The following is a 21,774-nucleotide window of genomic DNA, read 5'->3' on the forward strand; positions in this document are numbered from 1 at the left end:
GGGCCTCCCCCCCCAGTCCCTGGCTTTCTGATGCTCTACGAGCTGTCCGAACCGAACTGCGGGCGGCGGAGAGAAAATGGAAAAGGTCCTGTCTCCCCAGTGATATGGCTTCCTTCCATGCCCTCTTATCATCTTTCCATTCCTCTGTCTCTCTAGCTAAATCTTCCTTCTTTCACTCGAAAATTAACGCGGCCGCCTCTAATCCCCGCAAACTGTTTTCAACTTTCTCCTCTCTTCTGGCCCCCCCTCCCCCCCCACCCCCCTCATCACTCACACCTGATGACTTTGTCTCCTTCTTTGAAAAGAAGGTCGATGCTATTCGCAATTCCTTCTCCCAACCCTCCACCCCTGCTGACCCTCCTACCCTCCCCAACTCCCTAACCTCCTTTTCTCCCCTCGCTGACGCCGACACGCTGAAACTCCTTACTTCCCACCGCCCAACCACCTGCCCTCTTGACCCCATCCCCTCTCCCCTCCTACAATCTATATCTGAGGACATTCTCCCTTTTCTCTCCTCTCTAATCAACACCTCCCTCTCTTCCGGCACCATGCCCTCTTCCCTGAAGAGGGCCAGAGTCACTCCCCTCCTCAAAAAACCTACTCTCGATCCCTCTGCCCTGAACAACTACCGGCCTGTCTCTCTTCTTCCCTTTCTTGCTAAAACCCTGGAACGGGCGGTCTGCTCCCAACTGTCCACTTATCTTCTCCACAACAATCTCCATGACCCCAACCAGTCTGGCTTCAAGAGTGGCCACTCCACTGAAACCGCCCTGCTCGCGGTCACTGAGGCACTCCACTCTGCTAAAGCAAAATCCCTCTCCTCTGTCCTCATCTTCCTCGACCTGTCGGCCGCCTTCGATACAGTCAACCATGAGATTCTGCTCTCATCGCTGTCTGGGATGGGTGTCACAGGTTCTGCACTCGCTTGGTTTTCCTCCTACCTCTCTGGTCGCTCCTACCAGGTGACTTGGAGGGGCGCACTCTCCGACCCTCAACCCATACGAACTGGAGTCCCGCAGGGCTCGGTTCTTGGGCCTCTCCTCTTCTCGCTATACACCATGTCTCTTGGTTCTGTTATCTCTTCCCACGGCTTCTCTTATCACTCCTACGCTGATGATACCCAACTCTTCATTTCCTTCCCCCCTGACACCCAAATCACCACACAGATCTCTGCCTGCTTGGCTGATATCTCTGCATGGATGACTTCCCATCACCTGAAGCTCAACCTTGCCAAAACTGAGCTTCTCTACATCCCTGCTAAGTCCTCTCCGTCAATCGACCTCTCACTGACTGTGGAGGACTTTGTAGTTTCCTCCTCCTGTACGGCAAAGAATCTTGGGGTGACTCTTGATAACTGCCTCTCCCTGGCTCCACAAGTATCCTCCACTGCCAGAACCTGCAGGTTCTTTCTGTTTAATATACGCCGCATCCGTCATCTCCTGACGGAGAAAGCCACCCAGCTCCTAGTCCAGGCGCTCGTCATTTCCCGCCTGGATTACTGCAACTCCCTCCTAGCCGGTCTCCCAGCGTGTGCCATCAAGCCCCTCCAGCTGGTCCAGAATGCTGCAGCCCGCTTGATCACCAGTCAGCCCAGGTCGGCTCATGTCACCCCGCTTCTCATTGGCCTCCACTGGCTTCCTATTGCCGCACGCATCCGATTCAAGGCCCTAGTGTTGGCATTTCAGGCTGCTAAGGGGACTGCCCCACATTACATACAATCCCTGATCACTCCCTACTCCCCAGCTAGACCACTCCGGTCTGCCAGCTCTGGTCGCCTTACGATTCCCTCTCTACGGGCACCTGGCGGTCGAGCTGCACGTTCACGCTTGTTTTCCGTTCTGGTTCCTCAGTGGTGGAATGACTTGCCTACCACTGTCAGGACAGCAGAATCCCTCCCCCTATTTCGACGCAGACTCAAAACACACCTCTTCAAACTCTACCTTAGTCCCCCCTCCTGATTTACCCCGCCCCCCCCTTCTGATACCCCTATCCCTGCCTAACCCCCCCCCCCCCCCCCAAAAAAAAAAAAAAAAAAAAAAAAAAAAAAATATATCACTTATGATGACGACTATATGTTTAGAACAGCAGTCCAGGTGTATTTTTCTAGTTCGGGATGTGATGCTTTGACTTGTGGTAGAACCTATGCACTTGTAAGTCGCTTTGGATTAAAAGCGTCTGCCAAATGACTAAAATGTAAATGTAAATGTAAATGGAAGGAGGACTGAGGAGGAGGAGCCGGTGCGTTGAGGAGAGAGGAGAAAATAGAGAAGTTTCCGGGGGTTAGAACCGGAGTTCTGAATTTGTGTTTGATAGTATTTAGCTTTGGCGGCAGTGACAGCAGAAGTTCAGAAACGCAACTTGAGTAGCTAAACCATTAATGAAAGCCAAAACAGATGCGTCTTCATAAAATACCAACTTGCCAGACACGCCTTCATGAACAATAACAAATTAGCGTAGATAACAGCAAGTTAAGGATCTTTTTTCCTAGTGCGTTTTATTGCGAGACATGCGTTTCGTTTGGAGCAGCATACCGGTAGGCTATCAAAAGATTTTCGCTTTGGTTTGAGATTTAATTTACTTTTGGACTGTTTGATTCTATTGCTAAATGTTGGGACTGATGGGCACTGCAATCTGGGGGGTATTTGATGGTTCACTGTTAAGTTTTATGTAGTTGAAAGAGTGTCGGGATTTCCACCCGTCTGTTTATTGCGAGTCCAGGTAGCCGCTTTCATTCATTCATCGAACGTGCGCTGTAAATACAAGGAAACCTTATTGCGTAGCCAAGTAGCCTAAATTTAGTTAATTTTTAATTTTGCCTGATTTACTTTTTATTAAATTCGTAGGCTGGAATGCCTCGCGGCAACAATTGTGTTTAAATGTATACTGCTTCAGCCTTTGGCAAGCTACTCAGAAGGGGGCGGCAAGCGACTGGTAGCTTGAGAGCAACGTGTTGGAGACCCATGGTGTAGGACAACGACTTTTCATTGGCAACAGTATTAAACCAACCAACAATATAAAATCTTTTATTTCATTGAGTTAAATCGAAACAATGTCTTCTAGTGCTCATGGACTGATAGCCCTACTGGTAGGCAATATTACCCAGGCTTGTATTTGGGGGCCGGCCTTTATTTGTCCGAATCGACCACACCCCCGGCTATTATCCGAGGCCCGGCTTCAAATAGAATCCCGGACACAATTTGAGGATTTACTGTCATAAGGGGAAAAACAGAAACCACGTAGTTTCTGCTACAAAATGTTCCAGATTAGGAGCACCAGTAACCCCTGGAAAAAAGAATATCCACCGTAGAACCCTGCTACCTAGCGAATGCCAAACGGATCGGACATTACCGAATGAGTAGATGCAAGGCCATCGGTTTTATATCTGCAACTAACGTTATCTATTCACCAAGCTGATTACCTAGCCATAGTTAGCTGCGGTACTAGCTACCGTTAAAAAAGCTAGTTAGCTAGCGAAACAGTAAGCTCGTTACATCAGGTGGCGACTGACACTGAGAAGACATCGAACTTCACTAACATCAACTTCCCCGCCACCCATGGCTGTCAAGCCAAGATGGTTATGAAGCTGGTCAACTGGTTAGCCTACCAACCTAACGTTAGCTAGCCTGGCCGTATCTCAGGTCACACTACCCGAGTTACCTGAATGCGACAAGCAAGCAGCTAGTTTCCCAGTTAGTTACACTATCGCATCGGCTGGCTGGCTAACTGATAAACAGAAAGAGGACTACAGATATCGTAGTACTTCACTAATATCGGTAGTGCTATATTAGCTGCTAGGTAATGCATGTTTGCGGACTATCCACGAGCTAACTGAACTCACCAGACTAGCTAGCACATCAACGAGTGAGGACGACAACTAAGTAAGTTATACCGCTAGCTAACTAGAAGCAGTTTCCTAATGTTAGGCAGCTAGCCAACCGTAACGTGCTAGCTAGCTCTAAGTAGCAAAGGAGATGGTAGGCTAACGTTACTTGGCCAATACAATGTACGTTCGGCTCGCTTGCTAGTTATCTAACGTGACACTTGAAATAACCATACTATAAAGACTACTGGCACAAGCCCGTCTTTATGGTAACTTAACATACTGGCTAACGTAAACCTTCGTGGTTCATTCTGGCTTCAAAGCTGGGGGGGGGGAACTGTGACCATAGAACGCATAGGTCTCTGTACCATAGAGCGCATTATAGCTAGAGTAAAACTACGCGTCATGATACCCAACATTTTTCGCTTTTCTTTCACAGCGCCACCCGAAGGCTTAGGATGTATATCACTAATAAATAAAATAGAGAAAAGAAACGTGTAGCGTACTGCTGTATAACTAGCTAGATTCTAAAGCCAGCACGGTTGTATTCATCTGGTGGCTCGGTCCGTACATACAGTAATTATCCTTCTTGAAAACCGTCTGCAATGGAGAGGTGGGTATGAGAATGGAGCGAGGACCTGGCGGCCGACTGAGGACACCCCACCTCCTCCAACAACCCCGACTTAGCTACCGTTAATTGCAATAACAGAAATGTATGATGAAGACGATTCGTTTTGTATGACCTAGTTACATAAAAACACAGCTAGCGAAGCAATTTGGTGTTTATTCCTGTTCTACAGAAGATGATAGAAGACTCAGATCTGTGAATCAAAGGAGTAGGCTATGTTACGTTAGCAAATGTTCTTAATTCATTCGTATTCGTATTCGTATTCTACAGACAAGGGCATGGATGCTATGAATATACTTGTACCAGGCCAGAGCCAATATGCATTGTGCTGTATGTACTAGCATTAATAAACGTTGGGCGCAAAACTCTGTTGTCCTTCATATAACAATGAATGAAACGGTCGAATAATGAAGTTGAGAGCTGCATTTATCACAGTGCGATGACATCCCCTTCCATTAATTTCGCTGGATTAAGCCGTATATCATTTAATACTTTTGTAAACCGTTTCAGTACTGTGGTGAGGTCGGAAGCCTGGCTGAAATTTGTCAAAATGATCACTGGAGTTCAAATCTCGATCTCATCTCGATGATTTTAGCTATAAAAGGACAATTTGAGACAGATCTATAGTTGTTTAACAGAGGCATCCAGACTCTAAAATAGTTTTTAAAAAGTCAGTCGGCAGTACGTCAAGACAGCATGTCGATGATTTAAGATGCCGCATTGTTTTTTGATCAATTATATTAAACTGACATAGTTGTCAGATTATTTGTAGGTGATCACAGGGATGGCACAGTTTCACTGTTTGACTGTGTAGTGTTGATGGTCAGTCTGATAGTTTTGATTTTATTATTAAAAGAGCAAGCAAATTCATTACAAAATGCAGGTCAAAGTGTTTTACAAGAGAAAAAATATAAATCAGTAACACATGCATTAAAAAAAGACTCGTCACAAGCACCAAAATGTACAAGAGCCTACAGACTATATACTGCAGCCTACAGCCTAGTGGCTATCATGCATGTTCCACGGGGGAATGTTCCCTCCTTTGTCTAATCATCTGTTAGTCTACTTTGGATAATAGACAGCTAAATAACTGCAGTGTAAAAATCTAAAATGTTGACCTATTGGTATATTATAATAAATAACCACAATCTCTTAAATAAAGTCACTTCCAACTCACTTCCAAGCATCTATATCTACAGGTTCAACTATTTCAGCTGCAGATGTTGTATTTCAGTCTGATACCTGTAGATCTATTTTAGTCTGATTTTAGATGTATTCTACTCTAGATGTAGTATTTGATTCTCTGTCTGACAGATTTACAGCCTTTGATGGAGAAGATCATGTTCTCTGGGGGAAAGTAGAGAAAGTCGTCAGCGACTTTCTCAGCGATGGCGGTGTCAGGCTTGTGTCCGAGAGTGGCCATCTCTGCCAGGGCACACATGACTACGTGCTTGTGCTCCAGAGGCAGGAAAGGGATAAAGAAATCCACAACATTGCTGTCAATCAGGCTGGAGCGCCAGAACCCACCTGCAGATAAACACACAAGTGAGCTACACACACACACACACACACACAGGTGAGCTACACACATACAGGTGGGCTAGAGATACACATACACGCACACACATACAGATGGGCTAGACAGACACACACACATACAGGTGGGCGAGACACACACACACACACACACACACACACATACAGGTGGGCTAGTCACACACATAGAAGCACATACATACAGGTGGGCTAGACAGACATACAAACACAGGTGAGCAACACACACACAAAAACACACACAGGAAAGCTACACACACCGACACACAAACACACACATGCAAGTGGGCTAGATACCTATAGATACATACAGAGTTGTATTAAATGGTTGTTCAGTGGTAATGAATTAATATTATGCTCTATAAAAACCCCATTTGTCATTGCACTACTGAAATTGAGAATGGAGAAAAAATGTGATCTAAGTGGAAGACTTATCTCAGAAACTACTGATCTCCTGGGATTTTCACACACACTAGTCTCTAGAGTTTGCAAAGAATGGTGCAAAAAAAAAAAAAATTCCAGTGAAAAGCAGTTCTGCAGACAGAAACACCTTAATGAGAGACGTCAGATGAGAATGGCCAGACTGGTCAAAGCTGGCAGGAAGGTGACAATAATGCAAATAACCACACATTACAAGAGCATCTCTGAATACACAATGCATCATAACTCTAAGTGGATAGGCTTCAGTCTAAAAAATAAGTCTAATAAATCCCCGATAGAGTGCTCGATGAGTGTATATTAACATACAAAGATATGCCTCGCATTTTTTGAAAATGCTGAAAATGATCACAAACAGTAATAGTTGGGGTTATGTTGGTACCGTTCTTGCTGTTGAAAAGGTGTTTGTTAATGGCTGTTTCCAGGCCCTGGCTGTTCAGCTCAATCTCCTCTCTCTTCCTGCCGGCCATCCAGAAATCCATCGCCTTCTGGGTTATGATTTCTCCACCTTTGTTACTTTCAGGAGAGAACATGGAGTTACAGGAGTGTAATTCTCAGACAGAGGAGAGAACATGGAGTTAGGTTTGGTTTGGTGAAGGGTAGGAGAATGTAACCACCTAAGAAAGAGGAACATGGCGTGTCTATAGGACACTCTATCCACCTGTGCGTAGTGTTCCATGAAGCATTTGATGGTCTCAAAAAGAAGTGGGTTCATCTTGTCCATCTCGTCAAAGATGAACATAGAATGAGGACAAACTGACACATTTCCTCTGATCCACTGCTGAAGCTGGGCCTGTAGACAAATACAGATATACAGAGACAGATGTACAGACAGATAGAGACAGACAGCTGTCTGTAATGAAAAATTCCACATGGCAGGCAGTTTGGTCTGTGTCCTGCCTGCAGAGACTCTAAGAGTGGGCACGGTTACACCAATATCAAATTGTGCATTTTAACAATGACTCCTCTTATCAGTCCAGGCTTAGATATGGAGTACCACAAGGATCTGTGCTTGAGCCCTTGCTTTTCTCTCTATATATGCTTCCTATATATGCTTTATTCGCAAACATGGCATTAACTTTAACTGCTATGCAGACGACACCCAGTTGTATCTGCCATTCAAACCTGAGGAAGTTGTCCAGCTGTCAAAGATGGTGGCTTGTATTAAAGACATAAAGGAATGGATGACCCAGAACTTCCTTTTGCTAAACTCAGATAAGATTAGCCAGGGAGTTTTTCCACTGTTGCCCGAGGTGTACTCTTGGGCGCCAGTTCTCTGTAAAGCTGCTTCCTGACAAAGCCCCTTTAGTGCTATACAAATAAAACAAATGATTGATTGATTCTGATAATGCCTGACAGTGGGCAGGTTTACACTTCTGTATGACCAATACCCAAAGTCTCCTGTGGGGGGCAGCAAAAGAGCAGCCGCAGTTGGGGACTGTACAGGGTTGCTCTCTGCTCTGTGTGGGCTGGGGTCTGCTTGCCTTGTAGGTTTCCAAATGGTCAGGATGAGGGAAGTGGTGTGTGGCAATGAGCAGGTGCACCTGGCTGCTCTGGGCACCGTCTTTGAAGAGGTTCTGAGCGATAATCTTGGCAACATGGTTCTTCCCTGTTCCGGAGCTCCCGTGGAGAGACAGGACCAAAGGTTTAGTCGGGTTAGGGTCCTCCATGAACCCTGTCACGGCCTTCAGAATCACCTTAGAGGCCAAGTGCTGGCCAAAGAGCGAGCTTTTCAAGTCAGAGGCCAAACCTGTGGAACACACACAGAGGGTAGATGAAGCAGGAAGACAGACAAACCAGCAGAACACAGAATGTGGCAAAAACCAGCAGAATGCAACAGAACCCAGCATAACCCAGCAGAGCAAAACAGAACCTTGAATGGGATGACTTTTCCTGAGAAATGTAGCTACTTGCAAGCAGGCTAAAATTACATGGCAAGACTATGAACATGGAAAATAAGGGACATTCAATGTCATCACATCGTCATGGATTTTAATGCGATTTAACATGCTGATTTGGCCTTCTAAGAAACCTGGAACTGAAATTACACTGGTCTTGGATTGTAAAACTGGGAGAAATGGGCTAACAAACTCTGACTTCTAGCACTTCACCATCTTTCACATATATATTATGTTTCAGAATGAAAGCAGAGCTATGCATGATTATATTCTTCAACAGCATTTGAACCTATATTTGACTATAGGTTTTGAAAAACCTACATTTTAAAATGGAGTAAGTTTGGTTATAATATCAACACCATATCCAAAGAAATAGGTCTTTGATAATTGAGTCAATGAATTATCATTACTTTTCTGAAGTAGCATCACACAGTTTTGTATCACTAATTCCTTACAATGTTGCTGTGCTGTGTTGCCACATTGTTTTCATTATTATAAGTAAACAAAAACGAAAATGAGTAACTCAGAGCTATTGTTGTCATTAATGCCAAATTGGCAGGTGAAAGAAACAATCGGCTATCTTTCAATTGATTGTTTTAGTTGGAAAGAATTTAGTGGGCACTAAACGCAACATTTCCTTTCATCGAAGACAGCAAATTAGATAGGCCTATGCACAAGGAATAACTTTGAATAAAATAAGGTTAAACCTTTAACATTGTAACTTAATTTGCTTGACCAAGGCAAATTATTTATCTGACCCACAGCTAGCTTCATCTTCTCTGCAGAGTTTACACATCCTCCTCAATTTATGACTTAATTTACGTCATGAGATTGAAAATTCAGAAAAGTTACCAAGTTACCTGGAAAATTCCTTCCCATTGCAATTCTATGCAGGGGCAGCCTGTAGCATAGTGGTTAAGGTAAACGACTGGGACACGACCAAATGCCAATAATGTAATGTAATATGTGCTACAGAGTACAGCAACATTTTAAGGAATTAGTGATACAAATCCATTGTCAGGTTCTGTTATCTGTTTTATGACTAATTCCCCAGCATTTTTGCCTTTTGTTACCTCTGCTTTCTGTAGTCTCTTTTCTGCTCCATTCACTCTCATTCATTTGTTTCATCTGTGCTCCATTTGTTGTCTCCGCCTCCCACTCCTTATATGTCTCTTGTCATTAATTTCCAGTTCCCTTATCTGTTCCCCAGTTCACACACCTGATTCTGGTTTGTTTTTGTTATCTGTTGCATATATACTGGTCTGTTTCATTTGCTCAACGCTACTTTGTCATACCCTGTGTCCTGAGTCTGTCCCTGGGTCTAGCCTCCTGTATCCCTGCCTTTTTCACCTTCTCCCTGAGTCTGCTCTTGGTTCCTCTGTCCCACAACCCTGACATCCATGTGACGCTACTTCAGATAAGCAATGATATCTTGGCTCAGCTGAAATATCCAAGACCAAATTTTCTATAAGCAGGTGTCAACATTAAAATATTATAACTTTTGTGAAAACTTTTTTTATATATATATTTGGGAAATCAGATTTCAAGGTTATAATCACTCATAACTGAAACCTTTCATTTTGGGGTGATTTATAATATACATTGAATATATACACCTGACTATTCAGAAGCTGGATGTAAATACCTTCAAATTAAAGGGGACTGTCTGCACTTTAACCTCACATTCATTGGTTAATTTCAAATCCTATGTGCTGGACTATAACGGACTGCATTGTGGATTAAATGCCTTGTCTAGTAATTATTATATGATAAGTTAAATAATATAGAGAGAGTTTTAAGAACACCTCCATAGTGACATCACTTGAAAAAGATGGAATCCAGTGGTTGGAATTATTGATTTATTCTCCGAAAAATAGTGAGCTTGGTATTTTACATTTAGAAGCATTTACATGTAAACATTGCTCCAGATACATAATTTGCAATATGATCATACCTAAAGATTGATTTTTTATAATTTTTCAAATTCTTTGAAAAAATTAATATATATATATTAGTTTTATGTTTTTTATTTCAGTTTCTAAAACGATAAAAGATTTGCCAGAAAGTACACGGACCACAACTCAAGTGACCAAACATTACTAAATCTTGAAAGAAAAAAGCGAACCTAGTATTATCCTACAAATAAAATGTGCCCAAAGCGAAACAATATAAAAGCCTCGGCTTCCGCGTTGACTTTTTGACGCGGCGTTTATCAGCGGGAAAATGAACGATCCACAGAATATGTCTAAATACTGTCTGCTCTTAATGTCATAACTGACTCGCGACATGATCATGCCACGACAGCTCCGCTTGGGCGACTTCATGAAATCACAAGGCAACTACGACCACAGCACACATTTACGTCGACAGCAGTTGGCTACTTACCATCTGGATTGTAATTTGGTGAACAATTAATAAAACGTTTTATTTGTTTGATTACGTTCTCTCCGAAATAGGCCCCACTAAGTCCTACTAAGACGAAACAAATGGCGAGACTAAGAACACGCTCACGGCCAGCCATGTCAATATCCGTTCTTATCTCCCCTAAAAACCGAAAATGAAACCAACAGCCGGTTACTGTTTCCGCGATGCCTGAGCAGAAACAATGACATCTAAAGCTGTCCTCAGAACACACGCCACAAAGGCTTAGGTTGCTAAACTCGTTTGTTCACATGGGCATCACCTGAACAGCTGAGACTGAAGTTGGGTGGTTTCTGCACCTATTGCTGCAAAATACGCATCTGAACGTCATATACTAAGAGACAGTGAGTGACAAAACAAACATCACACAATACTACAGTTCAAACACACCCACACACACATAAGGAAGATGGTGAATGAGGCCATACCCCAAGGATCACAGTTTAAGAATTTCAGAGATTGGTTGTGTGTTGGGGTCACAAAGTAACTAAAAATAAAAAAAATACTTTGGAAGGGTGGCACGAAGACAGCCTTTACTGAGCATAATAAACAAAACCAAGTATGACTGGAAGAGAGCAGAATGGTCAGATGAGACCAAAATTGGGGCTCCAGTGGGGTCTATAATTTGCACAAGAAATGCTGTAAACTAAAAATCAAATCCAGATTTGCTGTAGAACATAGAACATATCACCTTTTGTATCAGACCACCCAATTTTTAGGTGAGGAAAAGTATTGGAATAGGTGACCCCCCCCTACCAAAATCCTCTTGTACACCCTATATTATAACAAAATCCTCTCTCCTGATTTTCCATCCCCCCTCCCTTCTGATATCCCTCTTGTGCACCCTATATTAAATAAATAAATAAATAAATAATAAAATAAAATTTTTGCACTTACAACGACCATTGTCTTTTGGTTAGAACAGTATGTGTGTGCTGTATGGGGTTGTGGGTCAGACAGAGTGTGTGTGTGTTTGTGTGTGTGTGTGAGTGTGTGTATGTGTGTGTGTGTTAATGTGTGTGTGAGTGTGTGTGTGTGTGTCTGTGAGTGTGTGTATGTGTGTGTGTGTGTGTGTGTGTGTGTGTGTGTGTGTGTGTGTCTGTGAGTGTGTGTGTGTGTGTGTGTGTGTGTGTGTCTGTGAGTGTGTGTGTGTGTGTGTGTGTGTGAGTGTGTGTGTGTGTGTGTGTCTGTGAGTGTGTGTGTGTGTGTGTGTGTGTGTGTGTGTGAGTGTGTGTGTGAGTGTGTGTATGTGTCTGTGAGTGTGTGTGTGTGTGTGTGTGTGTGTGTGTGTGTGTGTGTGAATGTGTGTGTGAGTGTGTGTATGTGTCTGTGAGTGTGTGTGTGTGTGTGTGTGAATGTGTGTGTGAGTGTGTGTATGTGTCTGTGAGTGTGTGTGTGTGTGTGTGTGTGTGTGTGTGCTGTACAGGGCTGTGGGTCAGAGCTGTATCTCCAGAGGGGAATCCAAGCGGCCAGCTTTCAAGCTTTTAGTTTTGCCAATTTATGGTATGATGACCAGACTGTAACACTGATGAAGACTTATTATACAATTAAATATTATTTACAGTAGTATATGTAATATACTGAGCCAGTGTTTTTGGGGATAGTATTCAGGAGTCACTCTTCCAGCTCTCTCTCCCTGATGTGTTACTAAGCTGGTCTCTGCAGTGATTGGCTTCAGTGAGCTGCACTGTGAATGGCTGAGCAGAGTCTCCCTCTCTCTCTCCTCCCCCCTTCCTCTCTCTTTCTGAGCTCTGTTGCTTTTCTCCTGCTGCTGTTCTGCGTCACACGGTGACACTGTCTCCCTAGCATCCTGTCTCCACCCTCCTCTCTCCCTCTCCCCCCTCTCTCTCTCCCTCTCCCTCTCCCTCTTCCCCTCTCTCTGTCACTGCGTCAGGCTGCAGCAGGTTCCTAGCCTCTCCTGTGCTGCGTTCTCCAGTCCCACAATGCCAAGCGGTGGGCCAGAGCAGTCGCTGTGACAGGATGGAGCCCTCCTCCCTCTGCCTGCTGCTGTAAATGGGCGAGGATACTGACCCCCAAAACATCAACCACAGCTTCCTGAGAGATTACGTTACCGAAGGTAGGCTGCTCCTTTCTCCATTCCTCTCTGTCTCTCCCTCCCTCTCTCTCTCTCTCTCTCTCTCTCTCCCTCCCTCCCTCTCTCTCTCTCTCCCTTGCTCTCTCCCTCCCTCTCTCTCTCTCGCTGTCTGAATCTCCCTCTCTCTCTTTCGCTCTCTCTCCACTCCCAAAGCGAGAGCTGACTCTGTCCCTGCTCTATAACGTGGAGGACTAATGATGATGTCACTTACTGATAATATACGTAGATTGATGGTGATGTCATTAAGGCTTCTGGTGATGTCATGAAGTTCTTGTGGGTTGATGGCAGTGTCTGTGGCAGACTGGGTCAGTAGCAGACATGCGTCTCCAGTCTGTAACTGTGGCTGAGAGGGATACGTGCTTCCTGATGTCTGATTTAGTAGCTGCTCTCTCAATCATACAGTGAACCCTTATCAGCCATTACGAGCTGCTCTCTCAATAATACAGTATACCCTGATCAGCCATTACGAGCTGCTCTCTCTCTATATTACAGTGTATCCTGATCAGACATTACGAGCTGCTCTCTCTATACTATAATACAGCATAACCTGATCAGACATTACGAGCTGCTCTCTCTCTATAATACAGTGTATCCTGATCAGACATTACGAGCTGCTCTCTCTCTATAATACAGTATAGCCTGATCAGACATTACGAGCTGCTCTCTCTCTATAATACAGTATATCCTGATCAGACATTACGAGCTGCTCTCTCTCTCTATAATGCAATACTAGGGCAGCCTGTAGCGTAGTGGTTAAGGTAAATGACTGGAACACGCAAGGTCGGTGGTTCTAATCCCGGTGTAGCCACAATAAGATCCGCACAGCCGTTGGGCCCTTGAGCAAGGCCCTTAACCCTGCATTGCTCCAGGGGAGGATTGTCTCCTGCTTATTCTAATCAACTGTATGTCGCTCTGGATAAGAGCGTCTGCCAAATGCCAACAATGTAATGTAATGTAATGTAATGCAATATACCCTAATCAGACATTACGAGCTGCTCTCTTTCTTTATAATGCAATATACCCTAATCAGACATTACAAGCTGCTTTGTCTATAATATGGTATATCCTGATCAGACATTACAAGCTGCTCTCTCTCTATAATACAGTATATCCTGATCAGACATTACAAGCTGCTCTCTCTCTATAATACAGTATATCCTGATCAGACATTACAAGCTGCTCTGTGTATATTTGTGATGGTTGATGCGGTGCAGGTTGGCAGAGAGGATGGTGGTTGATGAATGTCTTAGATGCTGACGACCGGAGGTCAGATCTGTGGAGCACCTGCAGGACCTGCTTCCAGAGGTGTATCACTCCCACATTAGAGGTCATCAGCAATCCTAGCCACAACGCCGTCCTGTAAAGAATCGCCCAGGACCCAGCACATGAGCTCCTCCAAGACCGTCAATGCTCGTATCCCTCCAGATGTATATCAGGAAAGTCAATAAACTGAGCCTTGAAATGATTGGGCAGTAATTAGCTGAAGTGAGCTCACCTTCTGGACAGCAGTGAGATGACTCGCGGCAGGACATCCGCTGTGTCATCTTCTCCATGGCTATTCTTCAGCCATTTAACTCCCTCAGTCAAAAACGTCTCATCTAGTAACAGTGTTTGGATTAGGTTCTGTAACAGCCAGAGAATGCCAATCCCAACTGGAGTGATCAGAGGATGGAGGGCCAGGGTGGAAGGAAGAAAAATATGAAATACGAAATCAGCATTTATTCATTAATTTCTCTCTTTCCTTCTTCTAATCCCCAAACACTCTCTGTATTTATTTCTCTCTCTTCTGCCATCTTCATATCTTTCCCTCTTCCTCTTCCTCCCCCCAGCTGATGTTATTTCCACAGCAGAGTTCAATCAGACAGGGGACCTGCTGGCCACAGGGGACAAGGGGGGGCGTGTGGTCATCTTCCAGAGAGAGCCAGAGGTGATTCAGCCCCATAACACTGTGTGCACCATACTCTCACTGTCAGAACCATAACACTGTGTGCACCATACTCTCACTGTCAGAACCATAACACTGTGCACCATACTCTCACTGTCAGAACCATAACACTGTGTACACCATACTCTCACTGTCAGAACCATAACACTGTGTGCACCATACTCTCACTGTCAGCACCATAACACTGTGTGCACCATACTCTCACTGTCAGAACCATAACACTGTGTGCACCATACTCTCACTGTCAGCACCATAACACTGTGTGCACCATACTCTCACTGTCAGAACCATAACACTGTGCACCATACTCTCACTGTCAGCACCATAACACTGTGTGCACCATACTCTCACTGTCAGAACCATAACACTGTGTGCACCATACTCTCACTGTCAGAACCATAACACTGTGTGCACCATACTCTCACTGTCAGCACCATAACACTGTGTGCACCATACTCTCACTGTCAGAACCATAACACTGTGTACACCATACTCTCACTGTCAGCACCATAACACTGTGTGCACCATACTCTCACTGTCAGAACCATAACACTGGGCTGTATGTAGCATTCTCTGTGTCAACTCTGTAATGATAGTTCTGCTGCTATTTGCAAGCAATATTCCCTGTTTGGATGTGTTTGTGTTGAAGTGGATGTGTGTGTGTATGTAGCTGGGTAAAGCTTTGTTTTCTGTGTGTGTAGACCAAGACTGAATCATGCTGTCAGGGCGAATACAATGTGTACAGCACCTTTCAGAGCCATGAGCCTGACTTTGACTATCTGAAGAGCCTGGAGATCGAGGAGAAGATCAACAAGATCCGCTGGATCCCCCAGCACAATGCTGCTCGATTCCTCCTCTCCACCAATGGTGAGAGACCCACTGGCCGAGCATTTACCTTCTGAACAAACACCAGTGTGTGTATGTGAGAGAGAGACAGAGAGAATGTGTGTGTGTGTTTGTGTGTGTGTGTGAGAGAGACAGAGAGAATGTGTGTGTGTGTGTGTGTGTGAGAGAGAGAGAGACAGAGAGAATGTGTGTGTGTGAGAGAGAGACAGAGAGAATGTGTGTGTGTGTGTGAGAGAGACAGAGAGGATGTATGTGTGTGTGTGTGTGTGTGTGTGTGTGAGAGAGACAGAGAGAATGTGTGTGTGTGTGTTAGTGTGAGATGGTGTGTGTGAGAAAGAGAGTGTGCGTGAGAGAAAGAGTGCGAGTGTGTGTGTGTGAGACACAGACTGTGTGTGTGTGTGTGTGAGAGAGAGAGACAGTGTGTGTGTGTGAGAGAGAGAGACAGTGTGTGTGAGATAGAGCCATTGTGAGTGTACTTGGGACAGACTGTGAGACAGAGAGTGTATGTGCATGTGTGAGAGAGACGGAGAGTGTGTATTTGTGTAAGAGAGAAACAGTGAGTGTGTGTGTGGGAGAGAGAGAGACCGTACGAGTGTGTGTGTGTGTGTGTGTGTGTGTGTGTGTGATTGAGAGACAGTGTGAGTGTGTGTGTGTGTGTATAACTCCTTGCTGTGCTCCTGCAGATAAGACCATAAAGTTGTGGAAAGTGAGTGAGAGAGATAAGAGGCCGGAGGGGTATAATCTGAAGGATGAGGAGGGGAGACTGAAGGACCCATCTACTGTCACCAGCCTCCAGGTACACACGCACACACCTGCACACACACACACACACACTCACACACACTGTCTCTCAATCACACCTGCACACAACCTCCACCCATATCTACTGTCACCAGACATAGACCAGGTACAGACGGTATAAGCAGGTACAGACGGATATGGGCAGTAGCAGATACACAACGCATGCTGGATCTGTTCTGTTTGCCCCTCACAGGTGCCGGTTCTGAAGCCCACAGACCTGATGGTGGAGGTGAGTCCGAGGCGGGTGTTTGCGAATGGCCACACCTACCATGTCAACTCCATCTCCGTCAACAGCGACTGCGAGACCTACCTGTCTGCTGACGACCTGCGCATCAACCTCTGGCACCTGGGCATCACTGATCGCAGCTTCAGTACTCTCCACATACCTTAACACACCAGACCAGACCTGTGTGCTCGCAGTGTAGCTGCTGTTTGTTCAAGTGTTGTTGCTATGCGTACTGTTGTTGTGTTTGTGTGCTGTATGACTTTGGTTCTCCTTGACTACGTACCCTTGAGACATCGTGGACATTAAGCCAGCGAACATGGAGGATCTGACGGAGGTGATCACAGCTGCAGAGTTCCACCCGCAGCACTGCAACCTGTTCGTCTACGGCAGCAGCAAGGGCATCCTCCGACTCTGCGACATGAGGGCCTCCGCTCTGTGTGACCAGCACAGCAAACGTAAGTTCTACTGCCCCTACTGCCATTCTACTGCCCCTAGTGTCCTTACTACTGCCCCTACTGCCATTCTACTGTCCCTAGTGTCCTTACTACTGCCCCTACTGCCCTTATACTGCCCCCTACTGCCATGCTACTGCCCCTACTGCCATTCTACTGCCCCTACGGCCCTTATACTGCCACTCTACTGCCCCTACTGCCCTTATACTGCCCCTACTGCCCCCTACTGCCTTTATACTGCCATTCTACTGCCCCTAGTGGCCTTACTACTGCCCCTATTGCCCTTATACTGCCCCCTACTGCCATTCTACTGCCCCTAGTGTCCTTACGACTGCCCCTACTGCCCTTATACTGCCCCCTACTGCCATTCTACTGCCCCTACTGCCCTTACACTGCCCCTACTGCCATTCTACTGCCCCTACTGCCCTTATACTGCCCTTATACTGCCCCCTACTGCCATTCTACTGCCCCTACTGCCCTTACACTGCCCCTACTGCCATTCTACTGCCCCTACTGCCCTTATACTGCCCCCTACTGCCACTCTACTGCCACTACGGCCCCTACTGTCCTTATACTGCCATTCTACTGCCCCTAGCGGCCTTACTACTGCCCCTATTGCCCTTATACTGCCCCCTACTGCCATTCTACTGCCCCTACCGCCATTCTACTGCCCTCAGTGTCCTTACTATTGCCCCTACTGCCCTTATACTGCCCTTATACTGCCCCCTACTGCAATTCTACTGCCCCTACTGCCCTTATACTGCTCCTACTGCCATTCTACTGCCCCTACTGCCCCTACTGCCCCTACTGCCCCCTACTGCCCTTATACTGCCCCCTACTGCCATTCTACTGCCCCTACTGCCATTCTACTGCCCCTAGTGTCCTTACTACTGCCCCTACTGCCCTTATACTGCCCCTGGTAACATGCTATTGCCCCCACTGCCCTGCTGTTGGGAGGGTAAAGTGTGTGTTTAGCCTTGGCTGCCCCTGGTGGCTGGAGAGTAAAATGTATTTGTTAGCCTTGGCTGCCCCTGGTGTCTGGAGGGTAAAGTTTGTTTTTTAGCCTTGGTTGCCCCTGGTGGCCGGAGGGTAAAGTGTTGCTCCCTGCAGTGTTTGAGGGCCCAGAAGACCCAGAGAACCGCTCCTTCTTCTCGGAGATCGTCTCGTCCATCTCCGATGTGCACTTCAGCCACAGCGGCCGCTACCTGCTGACCCGTGACTACCTGACGGCCAAGCTGTGGGACGTGAACATGGAGAGGGGCCCCGTCGAGACCTACCAGGTACCCAGACACACTTAGGACCCAGAGGACTGGGACCCAGAGACACACTCAGAACTGAGACCCAGAGACACACTCAGAACTGAGACCCAGAGACACACTCAGAACTGAGACCCAGAGACACACTCAGAACAGAGACCCAGAGACACACTCAGGACCCAGAGGATTGAGACCCAGAAACACACTCGGGACTGAGTTTGGAATGTTAGAAAGTAAATACTTGGGTGATTGGTACATATTTTATGCTTATAAATGTGTTACATGCATGTACATTACATGTAAAAATCTTAATTTCTCACGGGACAAATAATGTGGTACAAATAATCTAAGTCAGCTATTATAAAATGGACAAGACAAATCTCACAATCTGATTGGTTATAGCAGTGACAATAAAGTCAGAATCCATCACAGCTATGACTTCTAATGCTTGTTTACAGTTCTGTTTCAATGATCACTCCCCGGCTCTCTCTGGTAAGCGGGCAGAAGTGTGAGAGATCTCTCCAGTAGTCTGGAAGAGCAAAGGTTTACTAAAGTTGCTTAGCAACTGTCTGGCACTATGTGCCACTATTATTCTTGTAATGATATTGTTAATAAAAAAGACTTTTAATTAGATTGAATAATATCTATTTTATCATATTTGATACTCCCGGCTGTGGTATATTGTCAAACAATGCCCACTGTGATAAAGTCACTATATGCCACTGCATGTTGTGAGTTTTTACTTAAATATAACATACTGACATTTATTTTAGCATGTTACTATCAGAAGAATTTTAGAGTCATCATTAATATGTTGGACACTGACATTGAGGTGTTTTAATTTCTCACTGGCAGGTTCATGACTATCTGAGAAGCAAGTTGTGCTCCCTGTATGAGAACGACTGCATCTTCGATAAGTTTGAATGTGTCTGGAACAGCACAGACAGGTCAGAGTCCTCCCCAACCCACCTATATCCCAGCATCCTCAGGGAAACCCCACCCATATCCCAGCATCCCCAGGGAAACCCCATATCCCAGCATCCTCAGGGAAACCCCACCCATATCCCATTGTTGGGGAATTGAAGGTGAAATATGGTACATTTCTGAACCCAGCAATTTTAAAAATCACACCCTTGTAGAATGAACATTCTAAGAGGTGCACAAGCTCAGTTTCTTGTATACCTCAAAGGAAAGAGTTTCCTTCTGCTTCTTACAATGTGATATTTAGTGTGGACTTCACATCCTGACTTACGCTATACTGGTGCAACAGTATAACTCCTGGCCCTTCCCTCTCTCTCCTGCCCCTCCCCCTCTCTGTCCTGCCCCCCCTCTCTCTGTCCTGCCCCCCTCTCTCTCCTGCCCCTCCCCCTCTCTGTCCTGCCCCTCCTCTCTGTCCTGCCCCTCCCCCCTCTCTCCTGCCCCTCCCCCCTCTCTCTGTCCTGCCCCTCCCTCTCTGTCCTGCCCCCCCCCCCCCCCCCCCACAGTGTGATCATGACAGGGGCGTACAACAACTTCTTCCGGATGTTTGACCGGGAGACGGGGCGTGACGTGACGCTGGAGGCGGCCCAGGACAGCGGGAAGACGCGCGCGGTTCTGAAGGCCCGGCGTGTACGCTCGGGCGGGAAGCGCCGCCGGGACCATGTGACCGTGGACAGCCTGGACTTCAGCAGGAAGATCCTGCACATGGCCTGGCACCCCGCGGAGAACATCATCGCCATCGCCGCCACAAACAACCTCTACATCTTCCAGGACAAGGCTACCTGTGATGCGCTGTGACCATCAGCCACTCCCCAGCTTACAGAGCCACTCCCACTACCCCACCCCTTCCCACAGAGCCACTCCCACAACCCCATCCCTTTCCACAGAGCCACTCCCACAACCCCACCCCTTCCCACAGAGCCACTCCCACTACCCCACCCCTTTCCACAGAGCCACTCCCACAACCCCACCCCTTTCCACAGAGCCACTCCCACTACCCCACCCCTTCCCACAGAGCCACTCCCACAACCCACCCCTTTCTGTATAGCCACTCCCACAGCACTGCCCATTTATGCATAACCACTCCCACAGCACTACCCATTTATGCATAACCACTCCCCCAACCCCGCCCCTTTCTACATAGCCACTCCCACAGCCATCCCCTTCTTTCCATCCTTTATACCCTTCCTGCCTCCTCCTCTCCCCCTCCCTCTTTCCCCTGGATTTGTGACTCACAAGGTGATGTCATAGAAATGAGGCTCAGATGTGATGTCATTGATATTATGCACAGATTCATACGGTGATTAGGGCCATCACTTTGTGTCCAGGGTTTATACTTGGGTCTTGGGACTGAAAGGACTATGGGGAAACAAACTGGTGGCCCTCATGATGATGTAATAGTAGATGCTACCACTGGGTGGCAGCACAGAAACATCACATGCACATTTCATGACTATAACTCATGATCAGAAACCGGCTATGCAGTTTGCTGCGAAATGGCTGACCGCACATCGTCAATCCACTTTGTGTTCATTGTTCGCCTTCATCTGTGTTTCCGTGTGCAATTATTAAGCCAACAAAGAAGTGAATACAGTTATCTTAATCAGGACAAATCCAAAATCATCATGAATATATTTTTCATATGTTTGAAATATGTTTCTTTAAGAGGTGAAGTTCAAAAGAAAAGTGGAGAATGTGTGCTAACGCAACTTTCCCTCTGTGTGTGGCAGTCCAACACTGCCCTTGTGTTCTGTGCCTCGTAAGCTGAAAAAACAAAAACATTGGAACAAATACAAGAAAATTTGATTCTGATTTGGCAACCAATAAGAGAGAAATAATGTTCAAGTGTAACAGAGGGCAGCAGAGCGATGTCTGGTGTAACAGAGAGCAGCAGAGCGATGTCTGGTGTAACAGAGAGCAGCAGAGCGATGTCTGGTGTAACAGAGGGCAGCAGAGCGATGTCTGGTGTAACAGAGAGCAGCAGAGCGATGTCTGGTGTAACAGAGAGCAGCAGAGCGATGTCTGCTGTAACAGAGAGCAGCAGAGCGATGTCTGGTGTAACAGAGAGCAGCAGAGCGATGTCTGCTGTAACAGAGAGCAGCAGAGCGATGTCTGGTGTAACAGAGAGCAGCAGAGCGATGTCTGGTGTAACAGAGAGCAGCAGAGCGATGTCTGGTGTAACAGAGAGCAGCAGAGCGATGTCTGGTGTAACAGAGAGCAGCAGAGCGATGTCTGCTGTAACAGAGAGCAGCAGAGCGATGTCTGGTGTAACAGAGAGCAGCAGAGCGATGTCTGGTGTAACAGAGAGCAGCAGAGCGATGTCTGGTGTAACAGAGCAGCAGAGCGATGTCTGGTGTAACAGAGAGCAGCAGAGCGATGTCTGGTGTAACAGAGAGCAGCAGAGCGATGTCTGCTG

At 46.2% G+C, this 21,774-nt stretch overlaps 2 protein-coding genes across 5 annotated transcripts; one reads left to right on the forward strand and one right to left on the reverse strand.

Annotated features, from left to right (window-relative positions):
- Window positions 1-5,270: 5,270 nt before the first annotated feature.
- Window positions 5,271-10,947, reverse strand: LOC133130863 (torsin-1A-like). Of its 3 annotated transcripts, none has more exons than XM_061245791.1 (5): window positions 10,724-10,947; window positions 7,925-8,190; window positions 7,058-7,233; window positions 6,823-6,956; window positions 5,271-5,975 (listed from the first exon to the last, which is right to left on the reverse strand). In XM_061245791.1, the coding sequence occupies exons 1-5, from the start codon at window positions 10,857-10,859 to the stop codon at window positions 5,731-5,733; spliced, it is 957 nt and encodes a 318-aa protein (XP_061101775.1). In that variant the 5' UTR covers window positions 10,860-10,947; the 3' UTR covers window positions 5,271-5,730. The 3 variants fall into 3 exon arrangements, with proteins under 3 accessions (XP_061101775.1, XP_061101776.1, XP_061101777.1); XM_061245792.1 differs by lacking the exon at window positions 10,724-10,947 and adding an exon at window positions 9,412-9,485; XM_061245793.1 differs by lacking the exon at window positions 10,724-10,947 and adding an exon at window positions 9,199-9,404.
- Window positions 10,948-12,557: 1,610 nt separating this feature from the next.
- Window positions 12,558-20,600, forward strand: LOC133130395 (serine/threonine-protein phosphatase 2A 55 kDa regulatory subunit B gamma isoform-like). Of its 2 annotated transcripts, none has more exons than XM_061244964.1 (9): window positions 12,558-12,836; window positions 14,684-14,781; window positions 15,501-15,666; window positions 16,329-16,441; window positions 16,640-16,817; window positions 16,963-17,127; window positions 18,235-18,404; window positions 19,236-19,327; window positions 19,865-20,600. In XM_061244964.1, the coding sequence occupies exons 1-9, from the start codon at window positions 12,773-12,775 to the stop codon at window positions 20,154-20,156; spliced, it is 1,338 nt and encodes a 445-aa protein (XP_061100948.1). In that variant the 5' UTR covers window positions 12,558-12,772; the 3' UTR covers window positions 20,157-20,600. The 2 variants fall into 2 exon arrangements, with proteins under 2 accessions (XP_061100948.1, XP_061100949.1); XM_061244965.1 differs by having other exon boundaries at window positions 14,702-14,781.
- Window positions 20,601-21,774: the final 1,174 nt, after the last annotated feature.

The sequence above is a fragment of the Conger conger genome, chromosome 6, assembly GCF_963514075.1.
Source record: "Conger conger chromosome 6, fConCon1.1, whole genome shotgun sequence".
NCBI lineage: Eukaryota > Metazoa > Chordata > Actinopteri > Anguilliformes > Congridae > Conger > Conger conger.

Coding starts and splice junctions, on each gene's coding strand:
- LOC133130863 (XM_061245791.1), bottom strand. CDS start 10,859: ATGGCTGGCCGTGAGCGTGTTCTTAGTCTCGCCATTTGTTTCGTCTTA. Junction 6,957..7,057: donor GCCATGTTCCTCTTTCTTAG/GTGGTTACATTC, acceptor CTCTCCTGAAAG/TAACAAAGGTGGAGAAATCA. Junction 5,976..6,822: donor CCTTTTCAACAGCAAGAACG/GTACCAACATAA, acceptor GTTTATCTGCAG/GTGGGTTCTGGCGCTCCAGC.
- LOC133130395 (XM_061244964.1), top strand. CDS start 12,773: ATGGGCGAGGATACTGACCCCCAAAACATCAACCACAGCTTCCTGAGA. Junction 16,442..16,639: donor CTACTGTCACCAGCCTCCAG/GTACACACGCAC, acceptor TGCCCCTCACAG/GTGCCGGTTCTGAAGCCCAC. Junction 18,405..19,235: donor GCCCCGTCGAGACCTACCAG/GTACCCAGACAC, acceptor TCTCACTGGCAG/GTTCATGACTATCTGAGAAG.